This window comes from Microcaecilia unicolor, chromosome 1 (assembly GCF_901765095.1).
Source record: "Microcaecilia unicolor chromosome 1, aMicUni1.1, whole genome shotgun sequence".
Taxonomy (NCBI): domain Eukaryota; kingdom Metazoa; phylum Chordata; class Amphibia; order Gymnophiona; family Siphonopidae; genus Microcaecilia; species Microcaecilia unicolor.
Window position 1 is genome coordinate 639,095,750 of NC_044031.1, and position 22,630 is coordinate 639,118,379.

At 45.9% G+C, this 22,630-nt stretch overlaps 1 protein-coding gene across 1 annotated transcript in view; it reads left to right on the plus strand.

The window, feature by feature from the left end:
* The window catches only part of CENPQ (centromere protein Q), a 61,427-nt gene that overhangs the window by 13,495 nt on the left and 25,302 nt on the right, over nucleotides 1–22,630 (plus strand). Inside the window, exons 3-5 of the mRNA XM_030221564.1 lie at nucleotides 5,283–5,337; nucleotides 7,539–7,647; nucleotides 17,287–17,355. Coding sequence (XP_030077424.1) covers nucleotides 5,283–5,337; nucleotides 7,539–7,647; nucleotides 17,287–17,355 — 233 coding nt within the window. The remainder of the gene's footprint in view (nucleotides 1–5,282; nucleotides 5,338–7,538; nucleotides 7,648–17,286; nucleotides 17,356–22,630) is intronic.

A 22,630-nucleotide genomic window follows, 5' to 3' on the forward strand; every position in this document is an offset into this window, starting at 1 on the left:
CCCAGGTACAGGTATTGCATTCAAGAAAGGACAGGGAGGACAGATTTCTGTTTTTGCATGTGTTATTGGAGCAGGAGGAATGTACACTGGCCAGTGTATATGCCCCAAATGAGAGGCAGGACAATTTTTTCCTGCGCCTGAGGAGGGAATTGCAGACCTTTGTTAAGGGTAAACTAATAGTGGCTGGTGATTTCAATGCCACCATGCAGGCAGGATTGGATATGTCAGCTCCTCCTGCTCCGACCAATTGTAGAATCTCTCGTGCTTTGAAATGTTTGGTTGATGAGATGGGGTTATATGATGTGTGGAGAATGGGCAACACCAGAGGGAGGGAATATACCTTTTACTCAATAGTGCACCTCTCCTACTCCAGAATTGACTATATTTTTTTTGGATAAGACGTCAGTTGGGTAGGGGGGGCCACTATAGGTCATATTACCATATCAGACCATTTCCCAGTCTGGGCCAATATCCCATCCTTACGAGATGAAAAGCGAGATAAGAGATGGACACTTAACAACTCTTTGCTACAAGACCCGGAACTGGTGGCGAGTTTTCTCCCAGTTTTGAAAGAGTATTTTGAAGTTAATATGGATTCTGGTCCGGCACTGGGGACAGTCTGGGATGCCTTTAAGGCAGTAGCGAGAGGGTATTTCATTAAGCAAGCTGGTCAGAGGTCCCGAGCCCATAAGGAACGTTTGTCCCATTGTATGGACACGTTGGGAGACCTGGAGACCAAATATAGGGAGACCAGATCGATGTCCGACTACCGAAGGCTGCAAGCCATGAGATTGGAAATAGCTACCTTGCATGAGGATAGTTTGAAATTTGTGCATGCAAGGGTTAACCAGGTGTACTAAGAATGCACTAATAAACCGGGTAGACTATTGGCCACTAAATTAAGAAAAATGAGATCTGACCGGCATATATTAAGAATGAGGGGTGCCAAGGGAGAGGTGTTGCACAGATCCACACAGATAAGGGATTGTTTTGCACAATATTACGAGAATTTATATCGGGAGGATGCTACTGTACAGACGGGAAAAATAGACGAATACTTGGCGGCGAGGGGGTTGGCAGTTCTATCTGAAACACAGAAGATGGAACTGGACCAACCGGTGAGAGTAGATGAGGTGATAAAGGTCATTAAAGCTTTACCATCAGGGAAAGTGCCAGGACTCGACGGTTTTACAAATGAGTTTTATAAGATCTTTGGAACACAACTGGCACCTTATTTGACTAAGGTCATTAATTCTGTAAGAGAAGGAGCCTCTCTTCCATTGACGATGATGGAGGCGTGGATGGCGGTAATACCAAAGCCTGGCAAAGATAGAACTGAGTGTGCCTCGTACCGGCCAATATCGATACTTAACGCCGATGTTAAAATCCTGGCTAAAGTTTTGGCCAACCGATTGGGGAGGGTGTTATCTAGCCTAGTCCACCCCGACCAGGTAGGCTTCGTAGCCAACAGGCACGCTATGGACAACATCCAGAGAACAGTGGACCTCCTATATGCAGCCCAGACAAAGGCTAGCCCTGTGGTGCTATTAGGACTTGACGCTGAAAAAGCCTTTGACTAGGTCCACTGGGGGTTCCTTGACAAGGTCCTAGCTAGGGTTGGGATAGGACTCCAATATAGGACCTGGATTGGGGCATTGTACTCGGCGCCACGAGCGTGTGTGAGGGTGAACGGCGGGCATTCGATGGCATTTTTGCTGGGTCGAGGTACGCCACAGGGATGCCCACTGTCTCCCTTACTCTTTGCTCTGGCAATGGAACCCTTGGCGGAGGCGATTAGAGAGCACCCAGACATTGCTGGTGTGAAGGTGGGAGGGCAGGAATACAAAGTTGCCTTATTTGCAGATGACGTCTTGCTGTCCCTAACAAATCCTTTAATTTCACTACCCAATCTAATGAAAGTGATAGGGGAGTACGCTGGAATCTCCGGCTACAAACTTAATGCTAGTAAATCCACTGGAATGGCGGTGGGGGTACCTCCGAGCTTAATGGAAACATTGAAGACTTCCTTTACTTTTAAATGGGAGGGCAGTGCTTTGAGTTACTTGGGTGTGAAAATGTCGAGCAATTTATCTGCACTGTTTGATAATAATTACCAGGCCCTTAAGAGGGAGATACAGAGGGACCTGGACAGATGGTCGACTATGGGTTTATCCTGGTTCGGGCGCATTGCTGCGATTAAAATGAACATTTTGCCCCGACTTTTGTATTTGTTCCAGGTACTACCTTTGAAGCTGTCCAGGTCCTTCTTGTCTGGGATTCAAGACTCCTTGATCCGGTTTGTCTGGAACCATAAAAAGCCGTGATTGCCCCGAGCATTGCTATATAAGAGTAAAAGGGAGGGAGGTCTGGGAGTTCACAATCTGACCTGGTACTATTGGGCGGCACAAGCTAGAGGGGCAATTGACTGGTTTTGAAGGGAAGACCATAAAAGATGGGTGGATATTGAACAAGCCCTGGTGGGATCGCGGGCACTTGGGCATTTAATGTGGTTGCCCAGTAAATATAGGGGAATGATAGATAAATTTCCGCCTACAGTCCAGGCCACCTTCCACTACTGGGACTGTACGTTCCCAGACCGACAACTGATAGTATCAGGCCTAGCCCCAATTGTGGATAATCCCTCATTTGAGCTGGGTATAGGTAGCAGTATTTTCTGTAGATGGGCAGCCTCAGGCTTGGATTTGCTGGGGCAATTGCATTTGAGAGAGACGGTTGTGCCCTTTGGGAATTTGATGGAGGACTATGGACTTGGGTCGGGTGACCGTTATGCCTACTCGCAGCTCCACCATTTTCTGAAAGGACCTGTTTATGGAACCTGCCTAAGGCATGACATACACCCGATGGAGGAGGTGTGTGTAGATAGTAGGCGCACGTGTGGATTGATATCCTTTCTGTACGAATATCAAATGAGGCGCTCAAAACCATCCATATTACATAGACAGTGGTGGGAGCAAGAACTACAATTTACTCTACCGGAGGCTAGTTGGTTGACACTTGAGAAGCGGATTCGGAAGTCTTCATTGGCGGTGGCTTTGCAAGAAAACACTGTTAAGGTATTTTATAGATGGTACTTGACTCTGGCTAGACTGCACCACATGAGTGCCCAAATATCCCAGAGTTGTTGGCGAAACTGTGGCAAGATAGGAACAGCGGGGCATATTTGGTGGACATGTTCTAAAGCGCAAGCTTACTGGAAAGGAATTCCGATGCGTTTTCAGGTGTGGATTGGTAGGTCTGTGCAGTGGCATCTCTCGATTTTCCTTTTGGGGGGGCGACCAGAGGGTCTTGCGTCAGATCAGTGGCGTTTTGTGCGCGCCTCTCTGAACGCTGCCCGAGTGAACCTAGCACAAAGTTGGAAATCTCCATTGGTTCCTCCAACGGTGAGATGGATAACCAAGGTCAGATACATTTGTGAAATGGAGAGATTGACGGCTGTGAAGAGAAAAACACTGCCTAAATGGCAGAGGATTTGGGAACCCTTTTTGACTAAGTGCTTAGAATAAAGGCTGTATTGGATGAAAGACTGGGAAGACGGGTGGGGGGAGGTGTAGAGAACGATAGCGGGAGGGGATTAGGATAAATTGGGGGGGAATGTTAATATGTAAAACCAAAAATGTTTGAAGTATACTAAGTTTTGGATATGATATTGTTATACTGTTAGTTGAATTGTTTGGTACGCTATCTCCATTTGAGCTGGATTGGTAGCAGAATTATATATTCCATTTGTACTATGCAGAGATGTGTAATGTCTGTCTTTGATTAACAATGTTTGGTACACTATCTCCATTTGAGCTGGATTGGTAACAGAATTATATATTCCATTTGTACTATGCAGAGATGTGTAATGTCTGTCTTTGATTAACAATGCTGAATAAAGACTTAAAAAATGTAAAAAAAATAGGTTAGGGTTCTTCAGCTTCAAGAATGACAACACACAGGATATGAGAGTAGTCTTAAAATCATGAGTGGGTTTGAATTTTTAAATAGGGGATTGTTTAACCTTTCACACAACATTTAAAACAAGAGGAAATAACTAGCTGTTTGAAAACAGATGGTAGAAAGTATTTTTCATCGACAAGCACAGAAGAGCAAAAACACCTTTGTGTAAGTAAAAACAGGCAAGCACACACAGCGAAGGAGACAACAAAGATGATGAACGTTCAGTCTGAATCATTTCAAATGCACCGAGTCAGTTCTCTGACGTGCACAGTGAAATGCTGGATGTTTTTTCATCATCTTCATTGTCTCCTTCGCTGTGTGTGCTTGCCAGAAAGTATTTTTCATGCAGTGGAGTCTTTTGCTGGAGGATGTGATCAAGGTGAGTGATGATATATATATATATTTTTCTTTTAATTAGCTCTCTCCTTTTTGAAGGTAACTCATGATGTGTTACATTCAGGTACAGTAGGTATTTCTCTGTGATCAGAGGGCTTACAATCTGAGGGGCCCTTTTACTAAAGGTTAGTGTGCGCTAAATGCTGCGTGTCGTATTTTATATCTATGGGCCATGTGGCACTTAGTGCATGCTAATGTCCGTTAGCAATCTTTAGTATAAGGGCCCCTAAGTTTGTATCTGAGGTAATGGCGGGAGAAAGGCGCATGTATCGGTGAGAGAAATTGGATTTTAACCCTGGCTTCCCTTGATCTCAGCCTATTTTTCACCACTAGGCTATTCTTTCATGCCACTTGAGAGAATGATTGGCTCAATGGACTCTGGTCTGGCCTTGGCATGGCTTACCAATTTTGCAATGGAGTTGAGCAGACAAGATGGACCTTGAGGTCCTTTCTGTTTTATGTTTAATGAAAAAGTCTTGATAAAACCATGTAGTCTGCAGCATTGGAACAAAAGAAAAAAAGGGTAGAGGTGGGTTTTGCAGATATTTCCATTCTCTGTTTATATAACCTTATGCAAGACAGTGCCCAAGAAAGTACACAAAACCCATCTAGATCCAAATTAATGAAGGGATTCTCTGGTAATGGGTTATAGTGTGTTCTTTTGGGTAAGGCACACACAGGTCCATGGTGGGACTTAATCTCTGTTCAGAAGATTCTGTTCTGAAACCTTGGGTTTGCAGTATTCTTGCAAGCCTTTGGGAAGAGGAGTATTCTACTTATTAAATTTCTGTTTGCAGTAAAATAGATTTCTTCGTACCAATTGATGCTGCTAGTACTTTTGCAGCTACATCCTTTGATTTTCTCTTGAGAATTTAATGCTTTTAAGAGATACCGACCAAACCAAAATCATTTGATTCTTTCAATAGGTCATTCAGCCAGCAAGAAAAAGACAGAGACAGCTGACTACAGAAGAAGCAAAAGGTAATTCATGTCTTCTGAGCCATCACTGTTGCATTATAAATTTTATGCAAGTATGTTAGAAACTAGGTGGCCAGCAACTTCATGTGGGTTACTCCACCACCACTGTGGAGTCAGTGAAAACGTATCAGCTGACTCCAGCTTCAAAATAAAAATTTAGAACTTTGTACTTTAAGTAAGGACAAAGAGAGATGTATCCAGAACAAAAAACATTAAAGCCTAATTTTATTAGGAGCCAGAGTTAGAGTTGGACAGTAGAAAAATAGGAGTCAAAGTCAAGGGTTTGGTGCACCAACTTCACAGCCCTCATTGTAACTGATGTTTGGTGCAGTCTACCCTCTCTGCCTTTTTTTCCCTTTCTTTAAAGTGAGGAGATTATTTAAGTTTTACTGTGAGTGGAAATGCTGTATCGGGAACCTTTGCGTTTATCCCATGCCATTTTTTAATTGTCACTGTTTTCAAACCCATCACTTCCTGGGGTTGAATGAGGTGAACCTGGAAAGAAGCTGGACCTCGTTGGGGGGGGGGGGGGGGGTCCTCGCCGGGGAAGGTGGAGGGACTTACTGGTGCTGTTTGGGCCGGCAGGCAGGTGTGATGTCCAGAGGCAGGGAGCATGCTCCCTATTCAGCGTGCCTCCCCCCAATCAGGAGCCCCCCAACAGTAACAATAACACTGACTGGAGAGGAAGAAGGATGGGAAGGTTTAACCTTCCTCTTGCCCGTATCTCCAAATAAAAAAAATATATATTGGTGACTCACCAACTAAATGCAACATCAATAACCGAACATTTCTTATGGCATCCTTGGTGCTCCTTAGTGTGCCAAGGGGTTCCCATGTGTCAGGGTGTGCCCGCACACCACAGCTCTCACCTGATCTTATAGTGAGTCTGGGCACTCCCTGCTAATGTGAAATACCGCGGGGAAACTTGGCCCCCTCCGGGAATACAGATGGTGGTAAGAGTCCCAGGAAAGACCATCGTCCAGCCTATTCAGTCTCCACAAATCCCTCTCCTCCCAATCTCTTAGCTTTTATTTTCAACTGGATATAATCATTGCACTGAAAAACTAATGGCATGAAAAACAAGTAGTTACTAAAAAGTGATAGATTCAAAAATGTCCAAAAATCCTTATGAAAAGGATCCTGCCATGTCTGTGTTTTGCATTTTAATGCTTCACAGAACCCAACACGCCAAGTGCCCAGCGCTCTCTTCACAGGGGAAGAAACTCTTCTTTGTATTAGTATCTCATATCTTTCAGTTGTCAATGATTCAAAAACTGATTTGTGGCAAATCTTCAACTTTTATGAGCACTCACATTTTTTTAGACAATAATAAATTGTATATTTCTTTAATATATCCTGTGGGGCTATTTTGTTTGCATTTGGATTGATTCCCCCCCCCCCCCCCCAGATAATTGTTTCGTGCCCTATATATGGTGAAGTTCCCACATTTATTTTTTTTGTTTACTGAGCATTTCCAATATGTCCCCTCAAGGTGGCCGTAGTTTTTCGGGTTTTTTCACTTTCAATTAAACTCAGCTTCAAATTGACTCTATTGAAATGCCCACTGACCAGGGGCGTAGCCAGACAACAGATTTTGGATGAGCCTAGGCAAGAAGTGGTAAGGCGTCTGTTGGATATTTTCAGTTTGCTTCTATTACCAGCGAGGCAATTTTTCCAGCGAGGCAACTTTAAGTTAAGTACACAGTGTTCGCGATATGTATTATTTTAGAGTGGTTAAATGACACCTATAGCACTTGGGTGATGAGGTATGAATTATGTAAAAAAACACCCTTCCACAATCTTTGAGAGTAACCCAATGAAAGAAGTGCTATACCACTGATTAGCAGCTTTATTGTCTGCATTTGAAACAGTGGGTTATATCTGAGGGTACTCAAAAAAAAATATATATATATCAAATGTTGAATTTTGCAGATCGTGACACTGAGAGATAATCAGTACAATTTTTGGTGGCTGCAGTCCTGGTTTTGTAGTAGTTTCACTTTGTTACCAGAGACAAGGATATTGTTTATTTCGTATTCTAACTGTGTTATTCAGCATACACTGAGTTTATTCTCTTGCTTGCACGTCATAAAACTAGATTATACCTTATGACAATTTTTTTACATTTTTTTTATTCTCATTCCCTCAGATTTCTGTTCTTGGGATACTTGACTTACTCCTATGTTTTTTTCTCCATGGTTTAGGTTCTCTGAACCATAAAATCTCTCTCAAGCGTGCCAGAACAGCAACATGGAAGCCCCTGCCTAACAGCATCCTAGAATATTTGAAAGCAGAGATGGATGCAGCAGTACTGTGAGTATCTGCCGTCACAGTTCCCCTTATCAGTTATGGCAGTAAGTTGTCTGGACCCTGTAACTCTTCCATGAATAGCAGTGGGGAATGGGGCCAGTGAAGTTTGAACTGAAATAAAGCAGTGTAAAACTGGAACAGATACTAAAACATATTGACAAAGTAAATAGTAACAAATCACTGGGATGTGCTGGTATTCACTCTAGAGTTCTAATGGAGCTCAGTCACACAGTTGCGGACCAACTACTGGTAATATACAACCTGTCACTTTTAAATATGCCTCTGTACATGAGGACTAAAGGGTAGCCAGTGTAACACCGGGATTCAGAAAGTACTCTAGAGGTGATCCAAGTAAATACAGTTCCTTGTCATCTATACCAGTCCAGACTAATGGGTTGTGTCCATCTATCAGCGGAAGGAGACAGAGAAAATAGTTCCAAGTAAACCGTCCCTTAAGGGTATCGTGCAGCCTGGAATGTTCAGTATTTTCTCTGTCTCCTAGCGGATGGTGGACGGATCGTGCAGCTGCTCTAAATTGCTGGCTGGTAGCTCCAGTTCCAGATTCTTCTGGTGACAGTGGAGCCAGGGGTGTGCTGGTAGCCGTGTTGGGGCTAGTTTTAGATGATACTCAGTGGTCCTGAGTTCCTCATCTGCCAGCTAGGGTGATATCCAGTGACCCTGGTTCCCTCCCCTGGCTGTCTTTCTAGCAGGGTGATGGTTGATTGTAGCATGGAGTAACTTGTCTGCCCTGTGGGGGTTCTGTGGTGGTAGGTATATCTGAATTTCTGCCTCTGAGGTAAGTCTTTATTTATTCTACGAGGACAAGCAAAGCTGCTTGTTCTCACATGTGGGTCGGCGTCACCGGTGGCCCAGGAATTGGCAATTTTTTCAGAGCAAAAATAAAAAAGTTTTGCCAGAGCCTTCTGGCGCGCATGCGCGGACGACTTTCCGCCTATCGCGTGAGCGTTCCTGCTCAGTTTTTTCTTGTCCGCGGTGGAGAGACAGTGTACTTCAGGTCCGTCTCTTCGTTTTTGGCCCAGGAAGAGTCTTCGACGATTTCGTCATTTCTTTTTAAAAAAACTTTTACCTTCCCGTATTTTTTCTTAGTTTTTTTTTTACCTCTTTGTAAGTTTTCTTTCTTGTTTGAAGCGGCTGTGTTTTAGGCCGCTCGGTTGGGTCTTACCCCCTTTTTTCTTTTGTGCCTTTCTTCTTTTCAAAGGCACAATCACGTCTTTTGATTTCGCCGAAGCCGTTTTTTCTTCCATGTCATCAGACACCCAGCGGCTTCAAACATTGTACTCGGTGCAACCGGACCATCTCGGGTACCGATACCCATGCTTGGTGTATCCAGTGCCTTGGGCCTGAACATAGCCAACCGCTTGCAGTCTTTGTCTTCGCATGAAGAAACAGACCCAAGCATCTCGAGAAGCCCAATGAGCGAAGCTTTTTGGGGCTCGGTCAGGTCCTTCAACGTCGACATCGAGGGACGCATCAACGTCGGGAGCGAAGGTAGTGGCTGCAGAACGACCAACTCGTGATGGGAGCAGTGAGGCATCGAGTGGGTCTCCACCTGTCTCGAGGCCTCCTGTTATGCAGGACCCCCAGGACCGACCCTCGTCGGACCCGACCCCGAGGAGACGTGAGGATTCCACGTCTTCCTCATCGGTACTGAGGAGTCTCGATGACTGGCATCGAGCGAAGGCGAAGAAGCACTGTCATCGTTCTCCTTCGACACACGGTGCCGGGAGCTCTGGGGCGTCAAGAGATTCGGCACCCGAGAAGTGTCAGCGCCGAGAGGATCACTCTCCCTCTATTCAGTAGGTGCCGATGCGTCAGTCTAGCAGCCTAGTACCTGCTCCCGAGCCTCGAAAGATTCTGCCACTGGCTCCTTTACCGACCCCGTAGCCTTGTCTGACGGTGGCTCTCGACGAGCGCATCAGGGCCCTGCTTCCAGAGCTTCTGGAAGGGTTGTTGCGCCAGTCTGCTTCGGTGTCCACAGGTGCTTGCGCCTCCGTACCACCTGCTGCAGCGGCATCTGGCCCTTCGCCTGTGGTGAGGTCTCCAACCTCAGCTGCCACCCAGGTCGACTGTCCTTCGACGTCGGTGGAGGAAGCTTCACCGGAGTCCAGGCGGGCGTCGACTTCTCGGCACCGCCATTGAGGACGTCGTTCCTCGGCATAGAGGCAGGCTCAGTTTCGGACTGCTCTGAGGGATGTCTTGTCTGATACTGAAGATGAGCGTTCATGGGAGGAAGAGGAGGATCCCAGGTACTTTTCTTCTGACGAGTCCTTTCGGATTCCTTCTGAACCTTCCCCTCCACTAGAAAGGAGACTTTCTCCACCGGAGTGTCTTTCACCTCCTTTGTCTAGGAAATGGCTGTGGCTATTCCCTTCCCTATGGAGGTTAAAGATGAACCCAGGGCTAAGATGCTCGAGGTCCTGGATTATCCTTCTCCGCCTAGAGAGGCTGCAACGGCTCTTTTGCATAATGTACTGAAGGAAGTCTTTATGTGAAACTGGTCATTCCCTCTGTCTAATCCCGTGATGCCGAAAAAGGCTGAATCCCAATATCCGATCCACAGGGAGCCTGGATTGATGAGGTCTCAGCTACCTCACAATTCTATGGTGGTGGACTCCGCTCTCAAAAGAGCCAAGAGTACTAGGGACTATGCCTTGGCGCCCCCAGGCAGAGAATCTAGAACCTTGTACTCTTTTGGGAGGAAGGCGTATCAGGCCGCTAGGCTTGTTGCCAAAATCCAAACATACCAGCTCTTCACGAGCATCCACTTGCAGAACTCAGTGAGGCAACTGTCTAGCTTGGTTGATGCACTCCCTCCGGAGCAGGCTGAGCCTTTTTGCCAGGCGGTCAGGCAGCAGAAGGCATGTCAAATTCCTGTCCAGGGGGTACGTTCGACACTTTTGATGTAGCATCCAGGATCGCTGCCAAGGTATAGTGATGTGCAGACTCTCATGGCTGCGTGTCTCTGACCTGGATCATTCGGTCCAGCAGTGGGGGGGATAACCTTTTTGGTGAGAAAGTAGAGGATCTAGTTGACCCGCTCAAGAAGCACAATGATGCTATGGATTCTCTCTCCCGCCGGGCGTCTTCTGCTACTACCTCCTCATCTAGGAGGTTTTTTGGAGGGAAGAGGGGTGCTCCCTATTCCTATGCTAGGCGTAGGTACACTCCTGCTTCTCGGCAGCCTGCCCAGGCTCAGTCCCAGCGTGCTCGTTCTCGTCAACAGTGTGTACCTAAGGCCACTGCAGCTCCCCAGCAAAAGCAAGGGACGGGCTTTTGACTGGCTACAGTTCAGCATAGCCTCAGTAAACGTGTCCGTACCGGACGACTTGCCGGTTGGGGGGAGGTTAATATTTTTTCACCAAAGGTGGCCTCTTATAACCTCCGCCCGGTGAGTTCTTCAAATTGTTCGGTTAGGATACACCCTCAACCTGGAATCCAAGCCTCCAAATTGCCCACCGGGAGCTCAGTCCTACAGCTCCCAGCACAGGCAGGTACTTGCAGAGGAACTCTCCGCCTTTCTAAAGGCCCATGTGGTCGAACCCGTCCCACCAGGGGAAGAAGGGCTGGGATTCTATTCCAGGTACTTCCTTGTGCAAAAGAAAATGGGGAATGCGTCCCATCCTAAACCTAAGGGCCCTGAACAAATTTCTAGTCCGAGAAAAGTTCAGGATGTTTTCCCTGGGCACTCTTCTTCCCATGTTTCAGGAAAATGATTGGCTATGCTCTCTGGACTTAAAGGATCCTTACACCCACATCTCGATACTTCCAGCTCACAGGAAGTATCTTCGATTTCGGCTAGGAACACAGCACTTTCAGTACCGTGTACTGCCTTTTGGCCTGGCGTCTACGCCCAGAGTGTTTACCAAATGCCTAGCTGTAGTCGCAGCGTCGCTACACAGAGTGGGAGTGCATGTGTTTCCTTATCTCGACGATTGGCTGGTGAAGAGCACCTCGAAGGAGGGTGCTCTGGAGTCCATGAGAATGACTGTTCAGGTGCTAGAGCTACTGGGGTTCGTCATAAATTATCCCAAGTCCCATCTCACCCCAGTCCAAAAATTGGAATTCATTGGAGCCCTGTTGAACACTCAGACAGCTCGAGCTTATCTTCCTGAGGCAAGGGCGGACAACCTTCTGTCCCTGGTGTCCATGGTTCAAGCATCTCAGCAGGTCACGGCTCGGCAGATGTTGAGACTTCTGGGGCATATGGCCTCCACAGTTCATGTAACGCCCATGGCATGTCTACATATGAGATCAGCTCAATGGACCCTAGCTTCCCATTGGTTTCAAGCTGCAGGGGATCTAGAAGATGTAGTCCAACTGTCCACCAGCTTTCGGAATGCTCTTCAGTGGTGGATGATTCGATCCAATTTGACCATGGGGCGACCATTCCAAGTTCCTCAGCCAGAGAAAGTGCTGATGACGGATGCATCTCTCCTGGAGTGGGGAGCTCATGTAGATGGGCTCCACACTCATGGAGCCTGGTCCTTTCAGGAAAAAGGTCTACAGATCAACCTCCTGGAATTAAAAGCAATATGAAACGCTCTAAAGGCTTTCAGAGACCGGCTGTCCAACCAAGTAATCTTAATTCAGACAATCAGGTTGCCATGTACTACACCAACAAGCAGGTGTACACCAGATCTCGCCCTCTGTGTCAGGAAGCCGTCCAGATGTGGCTTTGGGCACACCGTCACAGCATGTTTCTCCAAGCCACTTATCTGGCAGGCGTAAACAGCAGTCTGGCCGACAGGCTGAGCAGGATTATGCAACCTCACGAGTGGTCACTGAACATAGGCGTAGTCTGCAAGATCTTCCGAGTATGGGGCACCCCCTCGGTGGATCTTTTTGCCATTCAGATCAATCACAAGGTCCCTCAGTTCTGTTCCATGCTTCAGGCCCACGACAGACTAGCGTCAGATGCCTTTCTCCTACATTGGGGGACAGGCCTTCTGTATGCGTATCTTCCCATACCTCTAGTAGGGAAGACTTTGCTGAAACTCAAGCGAGACTGCGGAACCATGATCCTGACTGCACCCTTCTGGCCGCATTCAGATCTGGTTCCCTCTTCTTCTGGAGTTGTCCTCCGAAGAACCGTGGAGATTGGACTGTTTTCCAACCCTCTCTTCTACATCCCAACCTCCAGTCTCTGGCTGTCACGGCCTGGATGTTGAGAGCTTAGAATTCACCTCCTTGGGTCTTTCAGAGGGTGTCTCCCGAGTCTCGCTTCCAGGAAAGACTCCACGAAGAGGTGTTACTCTTTCAAATGGAGGAGGTTTGCCATCTGGTGTGACAGCAAGGCCCTAGATCCTCTCTCTTGTCCTACACAGACCCTGCTTGAATACCTTCTACATTTGTCAGAGTCTGGTCTCAAGACTAACTCCATAAGGGTTCACCTTAGTGCGATTAGTGCTTATCACCGCTGTGTAGAAGGTAAGCCTATCTCTGGACAGCCTTTAGTTGTTCGCTTCATGAGAGGTTTGAATTGTCAAAGCCCCCTGTCAAACCTCCACCAGTGTCATGGGATCTCAACGTCATTTTCACCCAGCTGATGAAAGCTCCTTTTGAGCCACTGAATTCCTGCCATCTGAAGTACTTGACCTGGAAGGTCGTTTTCTTGGTGGCTGTTACTTCAGCTCATAGAGTCAGTGAGCTTCAGGCCTTGGTAGTGCATGCACCTTATATCAAGTTTTATCACAACAGAGTAGTCCTCCGCACGCAGCCTAAGTTCCTGCCAAAGGTGGTGTCGGAGTTCCATCTTAATCAGTCAGTTGTCTTGCCAACATTCTTTCCCCATCCTTATACCCATCCTGGCGAAAGCAGTTTGCACACTTTGGACTGCAAGAGAGCATTGGCCTTTTACATAGAGCGGACGAAGCCCTTTAGACAGTCCGCCCAGTTGTTTGTTTCTTTTGATCCCAACAGGAGGGGAGTCGCCATCGGAAAACGCACAATCTCCAATTGGCTAGCAGATTGCATTTCCTTCACTTGCGCCCAAGCTGGGCTGACTCTGGAGGGCCATGTCACGGCTCACAATGTTAGAGCCATGGCTGTGTCAGTGGCTCACTTAAAGTCAGCCTCCATTGAGGAGATTTGCAAGGCTGCAACGTGGTTTTCTGTCCACACATTCACATCTCACTACTACCTTCAGCAGGATATCCAACATGACAGTCGGTTTGGGCAGTTGGTGCTGCAGAATCTGTTTGGGGTTTAGAATCCAACTCCACCCCCCTAGACACATTTTGATTCTGTTCCAGGCTGCACTCTGTTAGTTGATTTTGGTTTCAGGTCAATCTCAGTTATGTCCTCGCCGTTGCGAGGCCCAGTTGACCAATGTTCATTGCTTTGAGTGAGCCTGGTTGCTAGGGATACCCCACGTGTGAGAACAAGCAGCCTGCTTATCCTCGGAGAAGGCAAAGATACATACCTGTAGCAGGTATTCTCCAAGGACAGCAGGTTGATTGTTCTCACAAATCCACCCACCTCACCCACTCACCTCCCCTTTGGAGTTGTAGTTTGTTTATTATTTGCTTTTTGATTAAACTGAGTGGGAATGCTCATTCAATGGGTGGGATGTCGTATTCGCAGAAGGCTCTGGCAAAACATTTTTATTTTTGCTCTGAAAAAATTGCCGAATCCTGGGCCGCTGTGGACGCCAACCCACATGTGAGAACAATCAGCTTGCTGTCCTCGGAGAATACCTGCTACAGGTATGTATCTTTGCTTCCGTCTCACTAGTGAAGAAGGTGTTTCCAAAAAAAAAGGAAGAAGAAACTGTGAGCCAGATGCAGAAAGGTCCCGTTAAGGATCCGTCTGCGTTTCCAAATCTGTAAAAATTTACCGATTTAGAAACACAGAGGGATTCACTAAGAAAATCGCATGCAGATGAGCTGCTCGTTGCTTTTGCGACAAAGCTCATTTGCATGCGATATGGGAGAAGCAAGTCGGTGAGCTGAGCATGCGCAGAACAGTCAGTCGCTATGCATGGCTGCTCTGCGCATGCTACAGACGGCTCTCATAACATGCAGACAAGCTGCATCTATGATAGCAGTAGATTTATCCTTTTTTTTTTTTTTTTTTTGGCAGACACAAAAGCGCTTTTTTTTTTTTGGATGGGCATACCTGCATTGCAGCTCCCTGCCTCCGGCTGCTTGGAAAAAAGTGAGGAAAACCTCGCTCTGCTGCTCTCCGCTCTTCTGAGGAATCAGCAGCATCAGGGCTTGGTTCCACCCCCAGCTGTTCCTGCTGCTTCCTTCTATTGGCTGACTGAGATCCTAGAACGCCCATCTCCCTGAAGATGGACTCTCATTGGCTGGCTGCTGTCCCAACTCCTCCTCCCTGTAGGACTTCCCTGATGACATCACTTTACAGCTGTGAACTGATTGGATCCAAACTTCCTGGTGTCCCCCTCCAGTAATGAGTGGGCGGGACTTCCTGGTGTCCCCCTCCAGTAATGAGTAGGCGGGACATCCCAGGCTGATGCTGTCCAATTGGTTTAGCCCCTCTCTGTGATGGCTGGTTTCGGTTTTCGCCGATAATGGAAATCGAGGCTGGCCATCTCAAACCCATTTGGTCGTGGGAGGAGCCAGTATTTGTAGTGCACTGGTCCCCCTCACATGCCAGGACACCAACCGGGCACCCTAGGGGGCACTGCATTGGACTTCAGAAATTGCTCCCAGGTACATAGCTCCCTTCCCTTGGGTGCTGAGCCCCTCAAAACCCACTCCCCACAATTGTACACCACTACCATAGCCCTTATGGGTGAAGGGGGGCACCTACATGTGGGTTTTGGAGGGCTCAACACTTACCACCACAAGTGTAACAGGTTGGGGGGGGGGGGTGGACCTGGGTCTGCTTGCCTGAAGTGCACTGCACCCACTAAAACTGCTCCAGGGACCTGCATACTGCTGTCATGGAGCTGGGTATGACATTTCAGGCTGGCATAGAGGCTGGCAAAAAAATGTTTAAAAAAATTTTTTGTAGGGTGGGAGGGGGTTGGTGACCATTGGGGGAGTATGGGGAGGTCATCCCCGATTCCCTCCGGTGGTCATCTGGTGAGTTGGGGCACCTTTTTGAGGCTTGGTCCTAAAAATAAGTGGACCAAGTAAAGTTGGCCAAATGCTCGTCAGGGCCGGCCTTTTTTTTTTTTTTTCCCATTATCGGCCGAGGATGGCCGTGTGTTAACCACACCCCCATCCCACCTTTGCTACACCTCCAATACGCCCCCTTAGACTTTAGCCGCTCCTGTGAAGGACTGCAGTTGAAGCCAGCCAAAATCGGCTTTTGGTTGTGCCGATTTCGCCGGCCTTGAGAGATGGCCAGCCATCTCCCAATTTGTCGGAAGATGGCTGGCTTTCCCTTTCGAAACTACTGGAGTTGCCGTCAAAGACCACTCCAACCTATCTGAATCCATCTTTTCATTTGTGGGACACAGACCGTAAAAGTCTGCCTGGCACTGTCCTCACATTTCAAATTACTGGAGTTTCCGTCAAAACTCTCTCCAGTCCATCCTAAGCTAGATTGCTATATGTGGGACACAGACCGTACAAGCCAGCCCAGCACCAGCTTTAGTTGATACAGCCAGAATTGCCATCTAAGCACCTCTTGACATGCAAACACATATGCAACCCCTTAAGTTTTGTTTTTTTATACTATTTGTTTTCTAGTTAGAGATCCTCTGTGTTCATCCCACACCTTTTTTTCTACATCAACCACTCTCTCTCTGTGAAAAAGAATTTTCTGACATTACTCCTGTCTACCACCCCGCAACTTCAGTTTGTCCTCTAGTTTTACCATTTTCCCTTCTCTGAAAAATACTTGATTCTATATGCATACCTTTCAAGTATTTAAATGTCTATCATGTCTCCCCTGTCCCTCCTGTAAGGTATACATATTCAGGTCTTCCAGTTTCTTCTTTTGGCACAAGCCCCATATCATTTTTGTCCTCTTCCTCTGGACCACTTCAAATCTTCTTACATGTTTTTCAAGATACTGCCTCCAAAACTGAACGCAGTGTTCCAGGTGGGGCCTCACCAACGACTTGTACAAGGACATCAACAACACCTTTCTTCTGTTGGTTACACCTCTTTCTATACAGCCTAGCAACCTTGTGGCTACAGCCATCTCCTTGTCACACTGTTTCCCTCAGATCTTTAGATATTATCACCTCAAGGTCCCTGTCCCCGTCTGTGCATATCAGCCTCTCGCCACCTAACATGTCTCCCTTGGATTTCTACTCCCTGAGTGCATAACTCTGCACTTCTTTGCATTGAATTTTGTCAAACATCAGACTATTCTTCTAACTTTTTTTGCAGATCCTTTTTCATGTTTCCAGGTTATATAGTAGATATTTTCCTGTCCCTTGAGAGCTTACAGTCTAAAGTAATGGAGAGTTAAATGACTTCAAGATCGCTAGGAGTCACAGTGGGATATTGACCTGGCTCCCCTAGTTCTCAGCCTGCTGCTGTAATTATTAGGCTACTACTCCATTCGTCTGTAAGCTATTTAAGATAATGGTTCTTATTAGCTTCAGGGTCACAAATCAGGGTGAGGACCAGAGGCAATGACAAACCTGGATATTTCTTTGTTAGATTTAATTCTCACATAGCTTTCTTTGTTTCCAACTAGGTCTTTGTTTGGACAGAAGATCCATGGGAAGGAGGACATAAACAACCACCTTAATACCTTGAGAGAAAGGTAATGTGTATAGCTGGCATGTAGTCCCCTCCCTTTTTTGTATCAATCTAATGCCGATGTATTAACTATCCACTCTCACTGGGCATTGCCATTATCTCTCATCTGTACCCTTCTCCCAGCGGCCTCCTTCAGGACAGCACATGCCTCAGTTCTAGCCCTCTTTCTGCAGTCTGTGCTTGACCTCTCCCCTTTTATCCTGGCAGCATAAAATATGATGGTAAGTATGGACTGTAAGGCAAGCTTGGCCTCCCACTTGATTTCTTATGTCATATTTAAAACATGTTCTTTGACAAGCAGGATGAAATCAGCACAGATAGATGTCATTCAACAGCATCAACATGGCTAGCACTCTCAGTACTCAGGAAGACCTAAAGGATTTTCTGAGTATGCATGATCAGGCAGCATCTCCTCCCTTGTGATATCACTTTTGTCTCTTTCTTTCCGAGACCTTGGCAGACGTGCATCAGGGTCTCTCTATATTCCCTTTTAAGTTAATTGCAGGTTTTTATGGGCATCTTTTTCCTAAGCTACGCGTTCAAAGATGAGTTGGGTTTTGTTTTGCAATTTGAATTGATGAAAAGTTCTCACCCTTCTACCTGTGGTAGACCGAAGCCCTTAAAAGGTCCATCTGTCTTTCTGTTACTTTAATTCAGTAGACCTGGGATTGTGATCTAATGAAAGCTATTCAGTTAAATAAGAAGTTTGATATGTTTTAGACCCAGGCAGGTATAACTCTAGAAGAGTATGCCAAGTTCATGTCAAAGCTATGATATTGATATCCTTTCTTGGAGCACTGTTCATTAAAGAGATTTACTTGGCTGGGATGTGAAAATATAGTGGTCAGTATTCAAAAGTACTAATTCATATAGCGACTGCTGGACTCCCTGGATTATTAGCAGTACTATATGAATAGTGTTTATTAAAATCTGACTGCTCCTGCAGCGAGAATGTGCCCCCCAGCTATTTGGTGGTATTCATCTGCTACCTGTATAATTAAGTGATTTAGGTTATAGCAGAAAAAAATGCTTTCTTAACTTAAGACTTGGCTATAAGTATAATAGCTATGTATATTTCGTACTGCCACATGTCTGGATAACAAAGCATGAGTGTAGACGTCCTTTAGATCCATTCATGTTACCTACACTGACTACATAGTTTGTAATAGAGAGTTGCACGGGGACAGAAATCTTATCCATCCCCGCCCGTCCCTGCTGGAATCTTACCCATCCCCACCCATCCCCGCAAAAATTTAAACCATCCCAACCCGTCCCCACCCGTCCCCGCAAGAATTTAACCCATCCCCACCCATCCCCGTAAGAATTTAATAGTACATAAAAGAAAGTTCCAGTCAGCTCCCTCAGTCTCTCTCTGGATTTGAGCCACAGCACTGTAGGCAAGGAAGGAACGGAAGTTGGAACTTGGAACACTCTGGTGCGCACATGTAAGATTTGTCTCTGATTCACTGACAGTGTGTGCTGAGAGGTCGCTACATGCATGCGCCAGTAGGTCAGGTGACATCTGATCCTCGTGCCTGTGTCAGAGCTGAGGTCTGTGTACCAGCCTGGGAGCAAGGAGGATTAATAGTAACATAGTAAGTGACAGCAAATAGACCTGAATGGTCCATCCACTCTGCCCAATAGTAACACTCATGATCAATTCATCATTAAATCAACGAGTGTGATATTATATACTTGATTATGGTCTTTCTTTCGTGTTTCTGGAACAAAGACCACAGAAGTCTGTCTGGCCCCATCCTTATGTTCCAACTGCTGGAGTTGCCATCGAAGCCCACTCCAGCCTATTCATGTTCTCATTTGTGGGACACAGACCATAAAAGTCTGTCCAGCACTGTCCTCATGTTCCAGCCACTGAAGTTGCTGTCTAAGCCCTTTCCAGCCCATCCTACACCAGATTGCCATGTATGAGACACAGACCATACAAGTCTGCCAGGTATCAGCTCTAGTTCATCACAGCCAGAGTCGCCATCTAAGTGTCACTTGACATATCCACACACATGCAGCCATTTAAGGTTAGCACGCCTTTTTGAATTCTGTCATCATTTGTGACTCTACCACCTCCTTAATGGAAGACTTTCCACATTTATACTGTTAAAGCAAGGAAGAAGAGGAGGAGGAGGAGACAGCACTCAAATAAATTGGTATTCGGTAGATGAGAGGCTGGTGCAGGTGCAGCTTACACTTCCACGGGAAGCCCACAGAACTGGTTCCATCCCCGCGGGAACCCTGCAGGAACTGCCTCCATCCCCGCGGGAACCCCGCAGAACTGCTTCCATCCCCGCGGGAACCCCGCAGGAACTGCCTCCGTCCCCGCGGGAATCCCGCGGGTTCCGCAGGATTCCCGCGGGGACGGAAGCCGTGCAGCTCTCTAGTTTGTAACCTTTAGATTGTAAGCTCTTTTGAGCAGGGACTGTCCTTCCCCATGTTAAACTTGTACAGCGCTGTGTAACCCTGGCAGCACTATAGAAATGCTAAGTAGTAATAGTAGTACAATATAACCAGTACTTTTTTTTTTACTACTAATAATTTCTATAGCTCTACTAGAAGTACACAGCGCTGTACACATATGCAGGTACCCTCTCACAATCTCTTAAGTTTTTGTACCTGGGGCAATGGAGGGTTAAGTGACTTGCCCAAAGTCACCAGGAGCTATAGTGGGAATCAAACCCAGGTCACCAATATCCAAGCCTGAATTTTTTTCATGAGATTGTTCAGGGCCCTCAGGCCTAGGATCAGTCAGTATCCTCTCATCTTTCATAATCAAAAAATGGTTGGAATGAAATCTCCCCTCTTTCCTGTGTTGGAACAGGCTTGACCACACTGGCCTATAAGAGAGAAGTGTTCCTTTGGAACTATTTCCTGATGCAGAGAGCTTTAACCTTGAAGCTCTTGGCGGGCAGTTTGTCAGTTGGTCTGCCAATTGAGGATGATATCCTATCCAGTCTATTTTGAGAACCCAGCTGTTTGAGGTTATTGAGGACCATCTGTTTCCAAAATAATTTTCTCCCTCCTACAGTTAGCTGTCTGGGATAGATAACAAAACTGAGTGTCACGTTTCAAGGAAAGTGAGCCCTTGGGCTGTAGCGAGGTTGGCTCTACCTGTGCAACGCAAGCACAGAACAGGTACTCGCTGACGACTGTTGACACAGATATTGTGACTCCAAGTTGGGGATGATGAAATCCAGGGCCAGACACAGACAGACGAAGACTGGAGCAGACCCAAGGTCTAGGCAACTATTATAAAGAACAAAATTACAAAGCATATACATAAGCATAGATTGAGACAAAGCCAACATGGATTTAGTCGGGGGAAATCTTGCCTAACCAATTTACTACATTTCTTTGAATGGGATGAATCAGCATGTGGATAAAGGTGAGCCAGTCGATATTGTGTATCTAGATTTTCAAAATGCATTTGACAAAGTCCTCATGAAAGACTCCTGAGGAAATTAGAAAGTCATGGGATACGAAGTAATGTCCTATTGTGGATTAAAAATTGATTAAAAGATAGAAAACGGGATAGGGTTAAATGGTCAGTATCCTCAAAAGCGATGGGTAGATAGTGGGTTTCCCCAGGGGTCTGTGCTGTGCCTGCTGCTTTTTAACATATTTATAAATGATCTAGAGATGGAAATAACTAGTGTGGTAATTAAACTGGCTGATGACACAGTTTTTCAATATTGTTAAATTGCAAGGGGATTGAAAAAATTGCAAGAGGACTTTACGAGACTGGGCATCCAAGTGGCAGATGACGTTTAATGTGAGAGTGCAAAGTGATACATGTAGGAAAGAGGAACCCAAATCATAGATACGTGAATCACAGTTCCAAATTAGGAGTCACTACCCAGGAAAAGGATCTAGGTGTCATCGTTGATGATACGTTGAAACCCTCTACTCAGTGTGTAGCGGTGGCTAAGATAGCAAGTCAGATGTTAGGAATTATTAGGAAAGGAATGGAAAACAAAACAGATATTATTATAATGCCTTTGAATTGCACCGCGGTGCGACTGCACTTCGAATACTGTGTGTAATTCTGGTCACCACATCTCAAAAAAGATATAGCAGAATTATAAAAGGCACAGAGAAGGGCAATAAAAATGTTAAAGGTGATGGAACGACTTCCCTATGAGGAAAGGCTAAAGCAGCTAGGGCTCCTTCAGCTTGGAGAAAAGATAGTTGAAGGGAGATATGATAGAGGTCTATAAAATAATGAGTGGAATGGATGGACAAGAATCACTTGTTTACTCTTTCCAAAAATACAAGGACTAGGGGACACGCAATGAAGCTACAAAGTAGTAAATTTAAAACAAATCGGAGAAAGTATTTCTTCACTCAATGTGTAATTAAACTCCTGAATTCGTTGCCAGAGAATGTGATAAAAGCAGTTAGCTTAGCAGGGTTTTAAAAAGTTTGGATAATTTCCTTTAAAAAAGTCTATAAACCATTATTAAGATGGACTTGGGAAAATCCACTCCTTATTTCTAAGATAAGCAGCATAAAATCTGTTTTACTCTTCTGGGATCTTGCCAGGTACTTGTAACCTGGATTTGCCACTGTTGGAAACAGGATACTGGGTTTGATGGGCCTTCGGTCTGTCCCAGTATGGCAGTAACTTGGTGAAAAAACTGGGGGAAACTAAGCCACAACGGTTGCCAGAAGATAAGCTGAAAGCCTCTGTTCATCCGTCTTCTGGGTGCTCTCTTTCTTGAGTGAGACAACAGATGGTACCAACCTGGTCGTCAATAATGTAGTCAGAAGTCCCATTTTTTCAGGCACGTCATTCTTCCTTTCGTGCAGACAGGAAGTCCTCCTCTCAGCTAGAGTGCCCAATGCCTCCAGAGCTTTGAGGTGATGCGAGGCTGGTCCACTCTTTTCGTCCTCCGGTGGGAGGATATCTTCCCAAGTTTTGGGAGGAGTGGGACAAAATCACATTGGACCAGTGGATTCTGGAAATTCTTATGGAAGGTTACAAGTTGAGTTCTTGCGCCCGGTTGCTCCTTTCTTGCAATCTTCTTTTCAAAAGGGAACCAAGATGATCCAGGTTCAGGCCACCATAGATTCCTTGCTGAAATATTTACATTAAAACTTGTGTGACTTATGAACATAATACTTGAGTGATACAATGTACAATCAACTGTTGAAGGGATAACCAAATAGTAAAATGATAACAAAATGATAGAGGTCTAATATAATTTACACCTGGGTAAAAAACACTGCAAAACACAAATAAAAGTTGGGACATTGTAAACAATTAGAAC